At 30.6% G+C, this 15,775-nt stretch overlaps 1 protein-coding gene and 1 long non-coding RNA gene across 6 annotated transcripts in view; one reads left to right on the top strand and one right to left on the bottom strand.

Moving 5' to 3' along the window:
• The window catches only part of LOC148626537 (uncharacterized), a 50,814-nt gene extending 35,930 nt beyond the window's left edge, over positions 1 to 14,884 (top strand). The window contains exons 1-3 of one of the 4 annotated variants that reach the window (XM_088570592.1): positions 6,623 to 6,725; positions 13,445 to 13,637; positions 14,490 to 14,884. In XM_088570592.1, the coding sequence (XP_088426718.1) occupies positions 13,487 to 13,637; positions 14,490 to 14,638 (300 nt within the window). In that variant the 5' untranslated portion in view covers positions 6,623 to 6,725; positions 13,445 to 13,486 and the 3' untranslated portion in view covers positions 14,639 to 14,884. Of the gene's footprint in view, positions 1 to 6,622; positions 6,726 to 6,813; positions 6,968 to 13,444; positions 13,638 to 14,489 lie in introns of those variants that run through there. The other 3 variants (XM_088570593.1, XM_088570591.1, XM_088570590.1) reach the window with 3 other exon arrangements.
• On the bottom strand, positions 5,697 to 13,046 carry LOC148626538 (uncharacterized). 2 transcript variants are annotated; one of them, XR_015920092.1, is made up of 3 exons: positions 12,640 to 13,046; positions 8,059 to 10,274; positions 5,697 to 6,028 (listed from the first exon to the last, which is right to left on the bottom strand). It is a non-coding gene; the product is annotated as an uncharacterized LOC148626538 (long non-coding RNA). The 2 variants fall into 2 exon arrangements; XR_015920093.1 differs by lacking the exons at positions 8,059 to 10,274; positions 12,640 to 13,046 and adding an exon at positions 6,416 to 6,541.
• Positions 14,885 to 15,775: the final 891 nt, after the last annotated feature.

Here is a 15,775-nt window from a genome sequence, read left to right as displayed (position 1 = left end):
CTTATTACCCACACAACTCAATGAAAATATTTTTTATTTTCTAATTGTATTCTGTCTTATTGTTGTGCCTTTGTTGCTGTTGTTTATCCTAGTCGACAATCCTTACGACCTTAAGTATAATATTTTATTATTAATAGTTGAAGGAATCCTTTCTATTAGTCTTCTTGATTTCATATCGATCTTTTTGGTTTATAGTACTTCTTGTGTACAGTTGGATTTTTCTATCTTGAACGTCGTAGTAAGTTTAATGCTGCAGATGATTGGTAATTCTTTAAAACGCGTATACATCGTAGCGAAATTTACAATATTTGTTTATGATGGGAATGTTCGTATTACTCTTGGTGTAATTTTTTGTCGTATTAGGATTTTTAAGATTATAAATGATTCTTATATTTTTATTAAGCTATTTTTTTCGTTTTCAAAAAATCCTGATTTATATTTCTAAAGATACATAATTATATTTTTCATGAAATGAAGGAATATACTTTTTCAATAGATCTTTATATTTTCAACTTCACAAATAAATGAATCTTTACGATATGAGGGAAAAAAGTCTTCCTTGAATTGTCAATCACATTTGTTCACTGGAGAAATTCTTAATAAGGATTGTTCCTAGGACCGCCCTGAAAAAAATGATGAAGTATACTAAGCAACACGTACTATAATACCACTTTATTTAATTTACAAAAATACTACTAGTATTTTTTCACCACAGTAGCGTCAACCGTTTCTTTTTTAAATCAAAATTTTTTATAATGGAAATTATAAATTTAGTTCAACGATTTTCTTTTACATGTTGACATCGGTTCTATACTACACTAACAACGTTCTTTCAAATATTTAACTATTCTCTTGCTTTTAAATTTCCAGACGAAGCAGTGCGTGCATTTTTGTGACGAATGATGAAATTCCTGTCTCCTATATCCGTTACATTTACATTTGAGAACGAAAATGTAAATCCCAGTCTTCTCTCCTTTTTCTTTTATTCGATATAGAATAGTGTGGTATTCTCCACTATCAGGGTCGCTGTCAATACTTGTTTGTGAGAGTTCTGCCTCTGCCATTACAGCTCTTTCCTTTTCTTTCTTTGTTATACTTTCGATTTGACAATGCGGGTCTTTTATAATGATGGGGTTTGCAGCTTGTACAATATGTATGTCAAAGACTTCTTGCATATTACATTTTTATTCTTATAAAAGGATTTCCAGGAAAAAAAGACAGGAAATAAAATAAGTCTATTATTTTAATTGGTGTATGGATCCTCTTAAAAAAGCATTACACATGTCTTTTTATAGACATCAAAATCAATACAGTTGCTCTAGGTCTATACTTGTTACATATTTTTAAATATATTACCAACCGGTGTCAGGGTCTCTTGTGATATTTTGAGTTTCAAAACAATGGAATCATTCGAAGGATAATCTTATTCAATAACAGCTTAAACCTGGCCTTTGTTCTATTTTCTTTCGACTTTATACATGTTTCATATAACCTAAGGAAAGAATTCGAGTGAACTTGTAAACGAGTCACTATTCGTGCGTTAAGAAATATAAAAAAATAAATCAGGGAATTTCTTCTTTCTTCTGAACTTAGTATTTTAATATATTTGATTGCATGCATTTTATGCTTTTGCGTGTGTTTTAATGTTGTTATGTTTATTCTTGATATGCTACTGTGCATTTTAAATATTTTTAAATTCATTTCCTTCCAGTATTTGTTGCATTGTCTTTTTTCAAGTATCTTTGTGTTTGTTTATTTTTATTAGAAATGCCCTGAGTTGTCTATTGGTTCACCCTTATATTTTTTGGACGTATATGTGCTAATCTAAAGGACTTTGATAACTACTTAACCAGGTAAACCCAGTTTTGTTTATCATTTATTTCAACCTTTTTTCAGTGAATGAGTGCTGAAGAAGACCTTTCGTTTTCTTCTTAATGTAAAAAGTGTGTTAAGTTTGACCTGACCGTTCCTTGTGCTTATGTTCATGTTTTGAAGAAAACCAAAAATCTATACAAAGTTTTATAATTGTTTTGATAACATACAATAATAATATGATGAAATGTTATGATTCAAATATAACAATGGAAACAGACATCTCTTTCTAATATATATCACGATTGAATATGATGTTTAAATATAAAAATGATACGCATATCAAAATGCTTTGTATTTTGTAATGAAACTGTGTGAAACATGATTCAAACCTTTCCTACCTAAAATGTTCAAATAGTCCAGATCAATAGTGATTGATATAATTAAATTCTTGAAAATGTGTAATATTTTCCAGTCCAAGTCTATGTTAGTATGAAGAACAATGTCTCTTAACTGCTTTAGAATGGCTGTGTGGTTACCCGAAGTTAAACTAACTAAACAATTATATATTTTATCCTCTAGACGCGGCTTGCGTTTTAGTTAATGAGCTTTTAAGCATTTTAGCGGTTCCATTTTCGATTTGTTTGTTCCATTTTCCCATCCCTGCAATATTATAAGTAGTTGAGTTTTTGTCAAAGTGATTTGCATCCATATCGTTCAAAATATATATCATATCATTCTCGAACAAAGTTGCTTGAAATATATATATGATTTGTAAAGCTTTATAGGTGTGAAATTTAGTACTCAGTATGTCCTTACAAAATCGAATATATTCAAGTCAAGAGTTTCAAAATCAAAAATATACGATATAAAAATTTCGAAAAATCCAAAACATTTGATGTTTTTGTCATGCTTCCACGTGGCATAACAGAGTTTTATTCAGAATATTGACGTAAAATTGCATTACTCGAAACTTTTTGGGTACAAAAATATTTTTTTCAACTTTATACTCTTCGTTAGTAGGTGCAATAAGTTATTTTGGCTAATGGTTTCTAATGGTCATCTATTTTTTGCACATTGAAACCATCCTCCAGAACAAAATTATATCCTATAAGTCCTTCCCAGATATGTTTGTTTCTCTTTCTCTTTACCAAATCTCTTTTGTATATTTTTTCTTACTGCCTGATATTTTGTGTGTATGTGAAGCTGAACATCTTGTCATGCTATTTATCTGGTGTATGAACGACGGGTTGAATCGCAATAGCACCCTCTTTTGATTTTTTGTTTCATGTATGGTTTTATGTTCTCTATAACAGCAGTTTTGTCCTGATGAAAAGTCATGAACATCTAAACCTGTTCAAATGTTATTTTTCTTTTTGCCTTTGCATTTCGTCTTTGTATAAAACAAACACAATGTGATAATAACCAGGACAAAGCTCTCCCAATCTGCATGAAACAAAGAGGTCCGTGAACTTCATCATCCTTATTATCGGTGGGATAATACTCAATGTCAGTAGAGTTCGACATATTTTTGTAAAGAGCGAGAGGTTCTCCATACTTTAAATGTTTAATCCTTTTCTGATTGGTTAGTTATTTAAACGTGTTGGTATTTCCAAGAACTACAAATAGATAATCGAAGAACAGTACTTTTTTTTAACTCATGTTTCTAGAAAGAGTAATCAAGGGAACCAATATTCCAGCGGAAATCAAAAGAGGAAGATAATCTGGTCAACTTCCAGAAATGGAAAACAGACGCATACAACAAAGAACACAAAGTAACTAAAATAATACGTACACAACAACAAAAGTAAATGAGCCATTCGGACTCCACTAAAAGCATGAACCAGATGCATTGGTAGGATAAGCGTCATCTTTTTTTCTAAAAACTCCTTCTTGTGCGCCTATTTTTGTTCGTGTCTAGTTGTTATTATAGGGTAAAATTCGTTTGATTACCGTTCAATTCCTGGTTCCCTTGGTTTCAGTTTAATGTTATTTCTTATGGAGCTAGTGTCCCCAATTACATGATGAATAATAAAAATTGTTTTTTGTTGTATTTATTGCCTCTCGAGGAGCATATGTACATGGTATCTACTGCTGTTTTTTTCAGACATAACACATACAAGGCTATGTTTACCCATGCTATCAATTACTATGAAGTCCGGGTTGCTCATTTGCTTTTGTTACTTTGTATGTATTATTTTTGTTACTTTATGTTCTTTAGTTTAAACGTATTTTATTTGTCATATAAAAAAGGAATATCAAACGATCCTTTATTTGATTTAATCAACATTTTCATTATTTTCCAAAAGGCCTGAGAAGTTATATTTTCCAGAATCATGTTATCTAAATTTTGCTGAAATTTTCTTTTGCACTTTTCTTCATGTTATTGACCTTGTTTCTCTGCTGCTTGTACCTAGAAATATCCCTATCACATTTCAATTTTAGTGCTGATTTTCTATACCGATGTAGATTCCGTATTTCTCTTCTAATTTCACTGTTGAACCAGGATTTATCACGTTTGCGTATCGTTATGAGCTTTGTCTGTATACAATCTCTTACAATCTCAAGAAATTTGACAGTAAATATTTTAAAATTTCATTCATATCTTCATATACCGGAAGTAATTTTATCCAATCAGCTTGAGAAAGCCTATATTCAAATTGTTCTTTATTTATCTTATCGTAAAGCCAGACTACTCGCTTGTATATCCCGTCGGATTTTTCTGGGCAGTTTAAAAAATGAAATACAGGCATTATGATCTTATATTTGAATATCAAAAACACCCGAATAGCTGTACGACATAGTGTCACTGATAATAATTGGATCAAGCAGTGACTCTAGTTTGGCTTTGTAATAATATGTTTTTAATTTAAAGTAAACAGATTAATTGTATCTATTAGTTTATGGTGATTTAGAAAGTTGCAATGTAGGTCACTCGTAATTACAAGATTTTCAATTAATTGGTAATTTCATCCTATTGCATGATTTAATCGTGTAAAGAATATATCGCGGTCAGTTGACGAAGGCTAATATGCAGTACACAGGATATTTTTTTTTACCTTTGGCTCGAATTTCTACCCATAAAGTTTCATCAATTGTATTTTCAAGTTGTGGGATTCGTTTATGTTCTTTGTTGTGTATGTCTCTTTTCCATGTCTGGTCTTCGTCCTTGGATTTCATTCCTTTAATTACCGCTAGAACCTTGGTTCCTTTGATTACTCTTTCAAAAAATGATTGCTGGTGTGTTTCGAGTAAGGTTATGTAATAGTTTTCAAGATTTCTATGAATCTGCTTTTTCTTAATGAATAAAGACAGTGACATGTGTTCAGTATTTACTTTCATATGCTTATTTTGCTGCAAGATTGAGGTAATCACTACATAAGTTTTATGGTCGTCATCATGAACTCGTGGATCGTTATGGTGTATCCATCTGCACCATAAAAACTGATTTATTCTACGGGTCATATTTTCCTTTCCTCGTTTGTCTACCCCGGACTTGACTTTTTATGAGCAACTCGGCGGGTGTTTCTAGAAAAGCAGAGGACGCTTACCCTACCGGTGCACCTGGTCCATGTTCCCAGTTTTTAGTGGAGTCCGAGTTGATCATTTACTTTTGTTACTTTTTATGTATGATTTTAGTTACTTTATGTTCTTTGTTGTGTATGTCTGTTTTCCATGTCTGGTCTTTGTCCATGGATTACATACTTTCGATTACCGCTATAACCTTGATTCCCTTGATTACCCTTTCATTAAAATCACAGGAGTTCTTTATCGAGATTTTTTAATCTATAAAATGTAACAAATTCCGAGGTAAATATTCCGTTTTCCCTATAGTGGTAAAGGAATGAGATGTTGCTGCATTTTATTATATTAATGCAAAAAAATCGAGGTGAACAAATTATTTATTTTTTTAAATGACAAACAAAGAGTTAGATACATAAAAAGTTTTAAATCTGACAATAAATGATTGAACGCGAATACAATTTCAGAACATTTGTTTGGAAAAGCATAAGTGACATCTTTCTTGAATTGTTGAAATATACAAGAAAAAAAAAAGGGTTGGTTGTCTAAATATATAATTCTTCTATTCTGTTTAATGTCAATTCCAAAATCTATTCATTCTGTGTGGAAGAGTAATTTGTTTTTCACAATTAACGTCCATAATAGATGTAAAATTATCATCCATTCATTCTGTAATTTTCTTGAATTTGGTTACCTGCAATATAAAATACAAGTTGTACTCACATGTTATTGTAATATATATAATGGATATGGTGAATGTGTCAAGGAAACATCAATACACCGGGATGAAAAATGTCCGCTCAAAGTTACCCGTGAGTCTTCAATAAACGACGAAGAAACCATTACACCACAGGGCAGGCTGCATAGTATGTCGCTTGTACAAATTACATATGTATGAGTTGTGATCAGTAGTATATGTACCGATCTTATTTGGAGTATTTTGAGTTTCATAACAAGCAAAATCGAAATCCAAATTATATCCGAATACAAACGCACTATAGGATGGTAAATTTGCGTCCTATTATATTTGTTTTGATAAAAATGTTTTAATAAGTGTACATTCAAAATCAAAAGGTTTTACCTGAAAAGATTGTTTAAATTACGTGGACATCTCTAGGTCCTCTTCGGTTAGCTTCATGATTTCTTGACAAGTAAAAAATTAACACATTTGTCTTCCACATTTGTAAATTTATGATTGGACAGTTTCCAACCCTACGTTTAAGTCTTAAATAGAAGTTAGAAAACCCTGAGTCTAATTTAGGGACTGCAAGTGCGAAAGATGTGTTATTTTTAAATAATTTGTGTATTTAGAATGCATTTCCGGTACTGCGTACTGAGTTCGTTATCATTTTGTTATAGTTTCCTCTTATGTACACGTTGTTATGAGTTAAGTTCGTATATCTTTATCTAACACATTCATTTATCATTACCCTTGTATTATCAAAAGCAAGTTCGTAATCATCCCAGTTAAAAGTTTATGCTTACAATTACGTGTAAAATAGGTGTGTAGCTTATTGATTTACTGTGCAGCTTGGAAAGCTAGAACTGACACGTCAGCTATTTAAAAGATGTTTATCAAATAATTTAAAGTGGTCTAAATAATATCGTATGATAAGGTTTGAATTCAAGGAAGGTAAGATGATTTCACTCTTTCTTTTACTTAGATCAAGGATATGTTTTCATGATTCAACCGGGTTATCAATGATAAAAAAAGTCGGGTTTCTCAAATAGTTTCGTGTGTATATAGAACGGATTCATTAGAATCATATGTTGTTATTTCATTTTACAGTTAATAATAACTTGTTACCTTATGTAAGAAAGATACTCAGTGTTAGTACAATAACAAAAGAAACCATGAACGTATATTATCCTATACTTCCTGTTTCTTTTTTGTTGAAGTTCTGTATACGAATAGTAGCAATTTTTATCGTTGTGAATAAAAACACCATCTTCCATCATGTCATCAGGATTTCGAAAATCGATTTCGCTTTCCTCAACATTGCTGTATCTATCACAATAACACTGCCGCATAAATATATAGAAGGGTCTATTTTTTCTATAATACTTTATGCGCAACATTTCACAACCAGGGTGGAGATGTTTTTCGATGTAATAATTTTCATCATAACCACTGTCAATGTTAATGCTATTGATAAATGCCATGTCTGAAACCGATTTCAGAGCACTGTCACTTGTTTTAAAATTTGTAGTTTCTGAATTATGTTTTCTCATGTACCAAACAGAAATGTTCTTATCGTCAAATAAATCGTTGACACGTCAGTATTCAGTCACGTGGTCGTACGATTTTCTTCTATGAGTCTATAGCAAATTTTCGTTCATGTCATTGAACTAAAGCTTAGCTTTTCTAATAATGTAGTTTTACTTTACCATTTTATAATAAAATTAAAGAGCTAACATTTACACGAATTTACCTTGTGTAGGAATGTGGAATATTGTTTTAGTTTTTTTATATTTGCCTGGGTATAAAGTTTTTGAATTTTAGTAAAAAAATTATTTAGAATGAACCTTATTTATATTAATTATGCTTTCGGGTTTGTTGTTTTATCTAGATTCAAAAAGGTATTTTATTATACAATGAGAGCAAAAGTTAATGAATTTGGTTCAATTCCAAAATTAAATCTAACATAATCAATAGTTTGATTCCTTTCGTCTTGATCATGTTGCTGAACCTTGGTCTGTTGTCTTTTTTGTATTGTTACTCACCTTGTTGGTGAAAATGGCTCTCCATTACAGTAACATACAAGAGTTATAATGTACACAATTTTTTTTCCTTCTGATCGTTTCTTCTCTTTGTAGCAACAATCCGGCGATGAGTGGTAGATGATTTCTTTGTTCTTATATTTGTCACATGTACATTTTCTAACATATATGTAAACATCATTTTTAGATTCTGTTGCCTTAATGCAACAACAAGGTTGATCATGTTCCTCTTCGTTATTAGATGACGGTGATTCTACATCTTGGTCTGGGTGCGACATGTTTAACAGTATTAGTCCTTTTCGTATTTCTCGAATATTTTTTCTGGTTTTATTATGTATGCAAATTAAACTCCTCCCATTTTGTGTATTATTAAGTTATAATGCCTTTTAAATGGAATTAATAGTGAAAAAATCAAGAAAACAAATAATTCGGTGAAATGGGGTATATATATGGACTTGAATCAAAAGTCAGAATAAATCAATATGTTTAATGTTATTTCGTCTTGGTTATTAAATCTCGTTTGCCTTTGTGCATTTTTTTCCTTTTGTGCTTTAAATGTTTCGTTTTAAGTGTTTTAAATGGAAGTCTAAGTATATGTTTTATGATAAAATTATTGTTTTACGTTTCTTTAAACACAATGTAAGGTTGGTACATTAAGGAACAAATACTTCTATTCAGCATCGAAACTATCATTTTATTAAAAATTGTCATACATTTTGTCCTCAAGAAAACAAAGAGCAAATAGATTTAAAACTTATTTCTTCAATGTAATCAAACACTACGTGATACATAATAGAATAAAGAGTCCTATTCCACCAACGGCACCAACTATTATTACTCCAAGTGACATAACAGAGTTTTATTCAGAATATTGATGTAAAATTGAGTTACTCGAAACTTTTGTGTACAAAAATATTTTTTTCAACTTTATACTCTTCGTTAGTAGGTGCAATGAGTTGATTTGCTAATGGTTTCTATGGATTTATTGTATGCCAGCTTCTATTTAAAGAACTCTGGTTCCCAGAAAAGGTGTGATTTATTTAGATAATGATAATTTTCTGGAAAAATCTGAATAAATCTCCTGATTATTGCATTTTGAATATTATATATATTTTATTAGTCTTTAACATTAAAATATATATTGGTTTGATGAATGGTAATATATCTGCATCTACATACACTTTGTTCAAACTCGGACTCGAATGACAATGTTGTGCTTCCTTATTCTAACATTACAAAAGACAAACATTCAAATAACCTAATATCATTATAATATTGTAAGTTTGCACTGTACAAACAAAAATGAATTTTCATTTTCAAAATCATAGCTTTGTTGTATTGACCTATTTTACGCGTTAGCATGGGACAGTGTGTGCTTATCAACTACGTGAATAGTTTATCGAATTTTTTTATCATTTAATATGAATTCAATTCAATGCAGATATGACGATTTTAAACTTGTTTACATAAATACGTAAAAGTCGATAATTTAAAAATCAGTCGAAGCCATTGACAATGATAGTTTCTTCTCAATGTTTTTACATGTCATTTTTGTTAACCTTAGTTTCGTTTTTTTCGTGTTTACAAAATACACAATGTTTTGTTCTTAAAGTTTTGTTAAAGTAACAGTTTACTTTTTTGTAAGATAAAAACTCCTTCTACAACAAGTACTTGTCCTCTCGGATTCATTGAATTTTGGTGACTATAACAACTACCATAGTCGTGAATGAATACATAATCGACATGGTTAACGCCAGTCATGACTAAAGCTGCTTGATATAGACATAATCAGTTTTGGAACTTTAAAAAAAGTTTGAAATTTACAAAGTGAAGTGTAAAATGACAGTGCCAAGTATTTTTAACCTCAAATGTGACAATGACACGTCAGTATTTTACGATATCACGTGGTATCTGCATTGATTATTCTAGAACAATATAAATCATTTTTGTGGAATGACTTTATTTAGAATAAAAGTAAAGATTTACAAACGCCTGAAACATTTGATAACTTAATGTATTCCATTAGAACGTTGTGTGCACAATGTCAGCTGCCAAATATTTCACAAACTAGACAGTAACTATATATAAGAACACTCGTCACTTTTTTGCACATTGAAACCATTCTTCAGTACAAAATCAAATCCTATAGGTCCTTCCCAAATCTGTGTTTGCATCTTTTTGTCTCCTTACCAAACGTTCTGTTGTTTATGTTTTCTTATCTGAAAAGATAGACATATATAATTTAGGAATGAAAATAATAAAGAAAAAAAAAGAAAAGAAAAGAAAACACTGTAAACAAGCTAACACTAATTTGAGCAAGAAAGGCTTCCAAATAGTTAACAGCGACTTGATAAAATGTATTTTTGTCTGTGTTCTGGATAGTATTTTTTTCAAACCACATTATAAGGCTCTTTTGCTATCATGGGTAAAACATATATACACCCTTTCTTATGACTACTTGTATACAATCAAAAAGTCTTTATACTACCTGATATTTTGCGTGTATGTGAAACTTGACGTCTTGTCATGATATTTACCTGCTGTATGAACGACGGGGTAGATTGCAATAGCACTCTCTTATAAATTTTTTCCCATCTACCATTTTTTGTTCTCTATAACAGCATTTTTGTCCCCATTCAAAGTCATGAACATCAATACTCTCTCCAAATGTTATACTTCTTTTCGACTTGAATATTTCATTCGCATTTCTTTTTTTCATATCACAAACACAATATAATAATAACCCGATCAAAGGTATCCCACTCCGTTCGTAAAAGCAATACACACGTTCTATATAACAAAGAGGTCCATGAATCTCATCGTTCATATTATCGAAGACATAATACTCAATGTCAGTATAGTTCGACATATTTGTTAAAAAGCAAGAGGTTCTTCATATTTTATATGATCAATCCTTCTTCTCTGATTGGTTAGTTATTTATACATGTTGGGTATTTCAAGGAGGCTATACATAGATACTCAAAGAACAGTACTTTTTTACCCATGTTTCTAGAAAGAGTAATCAATGGAACCAAGATTCCAACGGAAATCAAAAGAGGGTAATCTAGGGTTAAATACCACACATGGCAAACAAACACACACAAGAACATAAAATAACCAAAATAATACGTACAAAGCAATAAAAGTAAATGAGCAACTTCTCCTCCTATAAAAACTGGGAGCATAAATCAGGTGCACCGGTAGGGTAAGCGTCATCTGTTTTTTCTAAAAAAAAAAAACAAACAAAAAAAAACACCGAGCTGCTTATAAAAAGCAGAGAATGCTTACTCTATCTGATACGCCTGATCCATGCTCCCAGATTTTAATAGAGTCCGGGTTGCTGATTTATTTCAGTTTCTCTGTATGTATGTTTTTTTGTTATTCCAAGTTCTTACTTGGGTGTGCCTATTTTTTCATGTCTATATGTTAACTTAAGGTTATATTCGTTTGATTTCCATTCGATTCCTGGTTTCCATGGTTTCCGTTTAATGCTGTTTTTCCTAGAGGTAGTGTACCCAGTTGCATGATGAATTATACAAATTGTTATTTTTTATTGCATTGATTGCCAGTGATGTTCTCCTTTCGAGGAGCATGTTAACATGATCTTTACTACTGGTTATTTTTTTTTCAGATATAAAACATATAAAGCTATGTTTATTCATGCTATCAATTACTATGTCAAGAAGTGATTGCTTGTTTTTTTTAAGTAGGTTTGTTCGAGATATCTATGATTCTGTTGTAATGAATAAAGACGGTGAGATGTGTTCACTATTTACTTTCATCTGTTTATTTTGCATTTCCTACCCGTTCCGTCGCCTCATCACATATCTTCAATAATTTTTGACAATGTACCTATATTGTATATATATAGAGATTTAAACTTGAAGTAGACGGTTAAAATAATTCAATATGTTAAATTTTATTTCGTCTTGGTTATTAAATCTCGTTTGCCTTTCTGCATTGTCTTCATTTTGTACTTTAAATGTTTCATTTTGAGTGCTGTAAATGGAAGTGTAAGTAAATGTTTTATCCTACTTTGGAGAAAATTATTGTTTTACATTTCCTTAAACAAAATGTAAGGTTGGTACATTAAGGAACAGATACTTCTATACAGTATCGAAACTATTATTTTATCAAAAATTGTTAAACATTTTGTCCTCAAGAAAATAAAGAGCAAATAGATTTAAAATTTATTTCTTCAATGTTGAAGATACGTGATACATAAATACCTCGATTCCTTTAAATTTGTTTCATTGATAAATAACAAAAATATCAATATTTCATATCAATTAAAACCCCAACAACAGTACGAAGAAGACAATTAAACTGTACAACAACCAGTAATTCGTTGGGCATAATCTAATATATTAAATTTTGATATAGATGTTTTGTATCAGTATTCCGTTTAGGCATGTTTTGCTGTGATCAAGACCTTACTTCGATTTTCTGTAAAGCGTTTCGAACTTACAGTATTTCAATTTGGGTTTTTATCCGTCTTTATTTGAAATGTTTTGATTAGGCAATGATTTGATGTTCAATATTGTTTATTCCTACTATGTGTTACAAACTTTTTAAGTATCTTACCTTATCGGTTGTAACTTCTGCTTTCCTGTCTGCAATAACAACGCCTTTCTATTGTGTAGCAGTTATTTTCAAAATCGTAATTCATGTAAATGTCACAATTGTCATTTCGGTGAATTTCAAAACCAGTTTTCGGTACACGAACTTCATCATAATTTATGTCACTTGCTGCATTATGTTGTAATTTACAAACACATTTCCGAACGAAAACCCAGACGATAATATCATTCCATTCACTTATGAAAGCTGGTATCTTTAAAACGGTACATTCAGAAAGGAGGTGACGCTCCCCAACCAACTTGGAACTCAAAGATTCTATAATAGCCTCGTTAAATTCTGACATTTTCGATTTTTACGACTTATGTCTTAAATTTGGTTAAACTGGATATCTTGCTTACGTAGATTGTTTTGAGTTTTCAAGTTTTGGCCCTTTTTATAAAAGAACAGGGATCTGGAAATTATGTGACTATTTTTATCTTTATCGTAACATATATTTATAGCAAAACTTCTCATTGGTTAATTTAGTACATTCATCTCCTCATCTTATTCTAAATTGATTAAGGTACAATATCAGAATTATGTTTGGGTGTGTGTAAGTGTATGTGTGTGTGTGTGTGTGTAGGGGCTGTACTTTTTTCATAGCCTTATATTTATACTTTAATTTATAGATATAACCTCATGCTTATAATGTTTCCGTACACATGATTTAGCTCTAAGTACTTTGAATGATATATATTTAAGTTATGTCAGGCATAACAAGTTTACATGCATTTAACATCTATCAACAACCTTTAATAATGTTTTGTAGGCGAATTTAAAACGGAAATTTAATAGTGATACTAACAACAATATGGCAGACGATAGTGCAGAACCCGGTCAAAATAAATTTGACATTGATGATTCCGTATTGGACCATGCAGCTTCAAAAGTGGTAGCGGTGGAATTAAACAAAAGGATACCGAAAGCTAAAGAAAACGAACAAGATCCCATTCCGTCTGATGGTAAGATTATTTTATTGACAATATTTCAATGTCAACAAAAGTTTGTTTGTAAATGTTTGACTATTAACCTGTCGGGCTAAAATTGAAATGTCTAAAATCATTGTATACTTATTTTTTGAACGACTTGTCTCTATTGAATCCATTGGTATCTTGAATTGTGATGTAAAACATTTAACAATCCTTAAAATTTCCTAATAATATTCTTTCCATATCAATTATAATTTAATGAAAAAAGTTTTGAGGTGTAAGATTTGTAGATTTCTTTCAATATTGTAAAGTTCTGTCTGTGCATTGTGAGAAAATCCGTACATGGTTTCCTCTTGCATGATTGACCAATGTTATATAGTCTGTTCATGTAATGTATTAAAATTGTATATAATAATCAAACTTTAGATATTGAATTGTAACTTCGTGACCTTATCTATACGCGGGCTTATCAACCACCTTGTTAAATACCCGGCAAAAATATTAATGTTCAACAACTTAATACATATTTCCCTGTTTTTACATGTTTATGAATGTCACATCTGTTTTAGAGATGAAACATTTATTGTGTTCAAACTTTTCAGATTTATCAACATACAAATTGACTGAAAAATATGGTTGTGAAAAAACTTATGAAACTAAAGTTAATTTTAACATTCATAATCTCTGACGGTACAAATAGTTTGATAAATATCTGTGATTTTATATAAAAAAAATAAATGAATTCATGCACTCCTTCGAACATATTTCGTTTTATTAAATAGTTATTGGCTGGTTATCAACAACTTCGGACTATTTCTTGTTATGCCTTACTTTATGGACAAAAAATATCTAAGAGATTTAAGTTAGGATGTTTTAATTTGATAGATGATGAATACAGTTATCCAGATTTAGATCTTGACCCTGAGGTAATAAAACGCCGAAAACTTTTACGACAACAAGAAAGACAAAAACAGCCATTGGAAGCACAACAACAAAAGCAGCAAAAGGACATTACGGACAAAATACAAACGTGACGGTTTAAATAAAACTAATACAGTCACTATACTCAACCATTCTGAATTCTTCGTATACGTTGTATGGGGAATTCATTCTCGGAAGTGACTTATATCTTATAGTGATGTTTCGATATATAACATTATGGTAGCTTAAACACTATTTTTACATATAATTTCTATGAAACTGTGCCATAGCACTAATTGTACTCTTGGAATATTTGATAATTATGTTTTTCGAATAAAAAACGGTATTCTATGTTTTAATATGTATTTCTTAACATGAATTAAAAAAGTTGTTTACATTTAAACGATGAAAACATCTGTGCAAGCAGAAATAAACTATTTTTTTCTTTTATTCTTAAAAATCGAGTAAAAAACAAGAAAAGTAATCATTTCTAGTATCTAGTGGCAATATGGTATCTAGGTTAAAGCTGTATACCGATAACTTCCTGTATATTGCACGAACAAAATATTAAAATGAAATACCTGTATCTGTTGAAGTAGTTTAGTCTGTGTAGGTCTGTTTAGTCCTCCTCCGTAAATTAATACTTACTGCCTTATGCTTAAAGAGTTAGTGAAATATAGGGATGAAATTACATCATAACAAGCCAATGCATTTTGTAGACAAACGGCAGAATTGGGTACCCCATATATTAGATTCATATGTAGGCTAAGGCACATTCATGATTGATTGTTATTTGGTATGAATTCTCCTTTTTCTCTGTGGAAAAAAAATCACATAAAAAAAATAACAAAAAAAAATTAAAAAAATTAGACAAATACATAAAAAGTAATGGTGGAATTTTCACTTCACAGATTTTTTTTCAAATATTTTGTTCTTTTGTCATATGTCTGTAATTTTACAGAATGTAGGACTCGCATAGGTTGATATATGCGAATGATATAACAATTATAAGATATTTTTCTTTTGCAATCGAAAAACACTTTTAATTTATGTAATATTATTAATTTTGTTTTATTTTCTGGTTTAAATAAAAAGCGGGAAAATATTGAACGCCTTCGATTGAACTTCCGGTAAATTAGAGTTACCTAACCTTATTTGAGCGCAAAAGTGATCCCCCCGATCAGCGTCAAAAATGCCGCCAAGAATTGAATTTATACAGATTCAAAACCGGTTAGCAACCAAATAGCACA

The sequence above is a fragment of the Perna viridis genome, chromosome 2 (assembly GCF_037379345.1).
Source record: "Perna viridis isolate PV_CMFRI_1.1 ecotype Kerala chromosome 2, ASM3737934v1, whole genome shotgun sequence".
Taxonomy (NCBI): Eukaryota; Metazoa; Mollusca; class Bivalvia; order Mytilida; family Mytilidae; genus Perna; species Perna viridis.
Note: the sequence above shows the minus strand (reverse complement) of the source record. Positions and strands in the feature narration are given on the sequence as shown.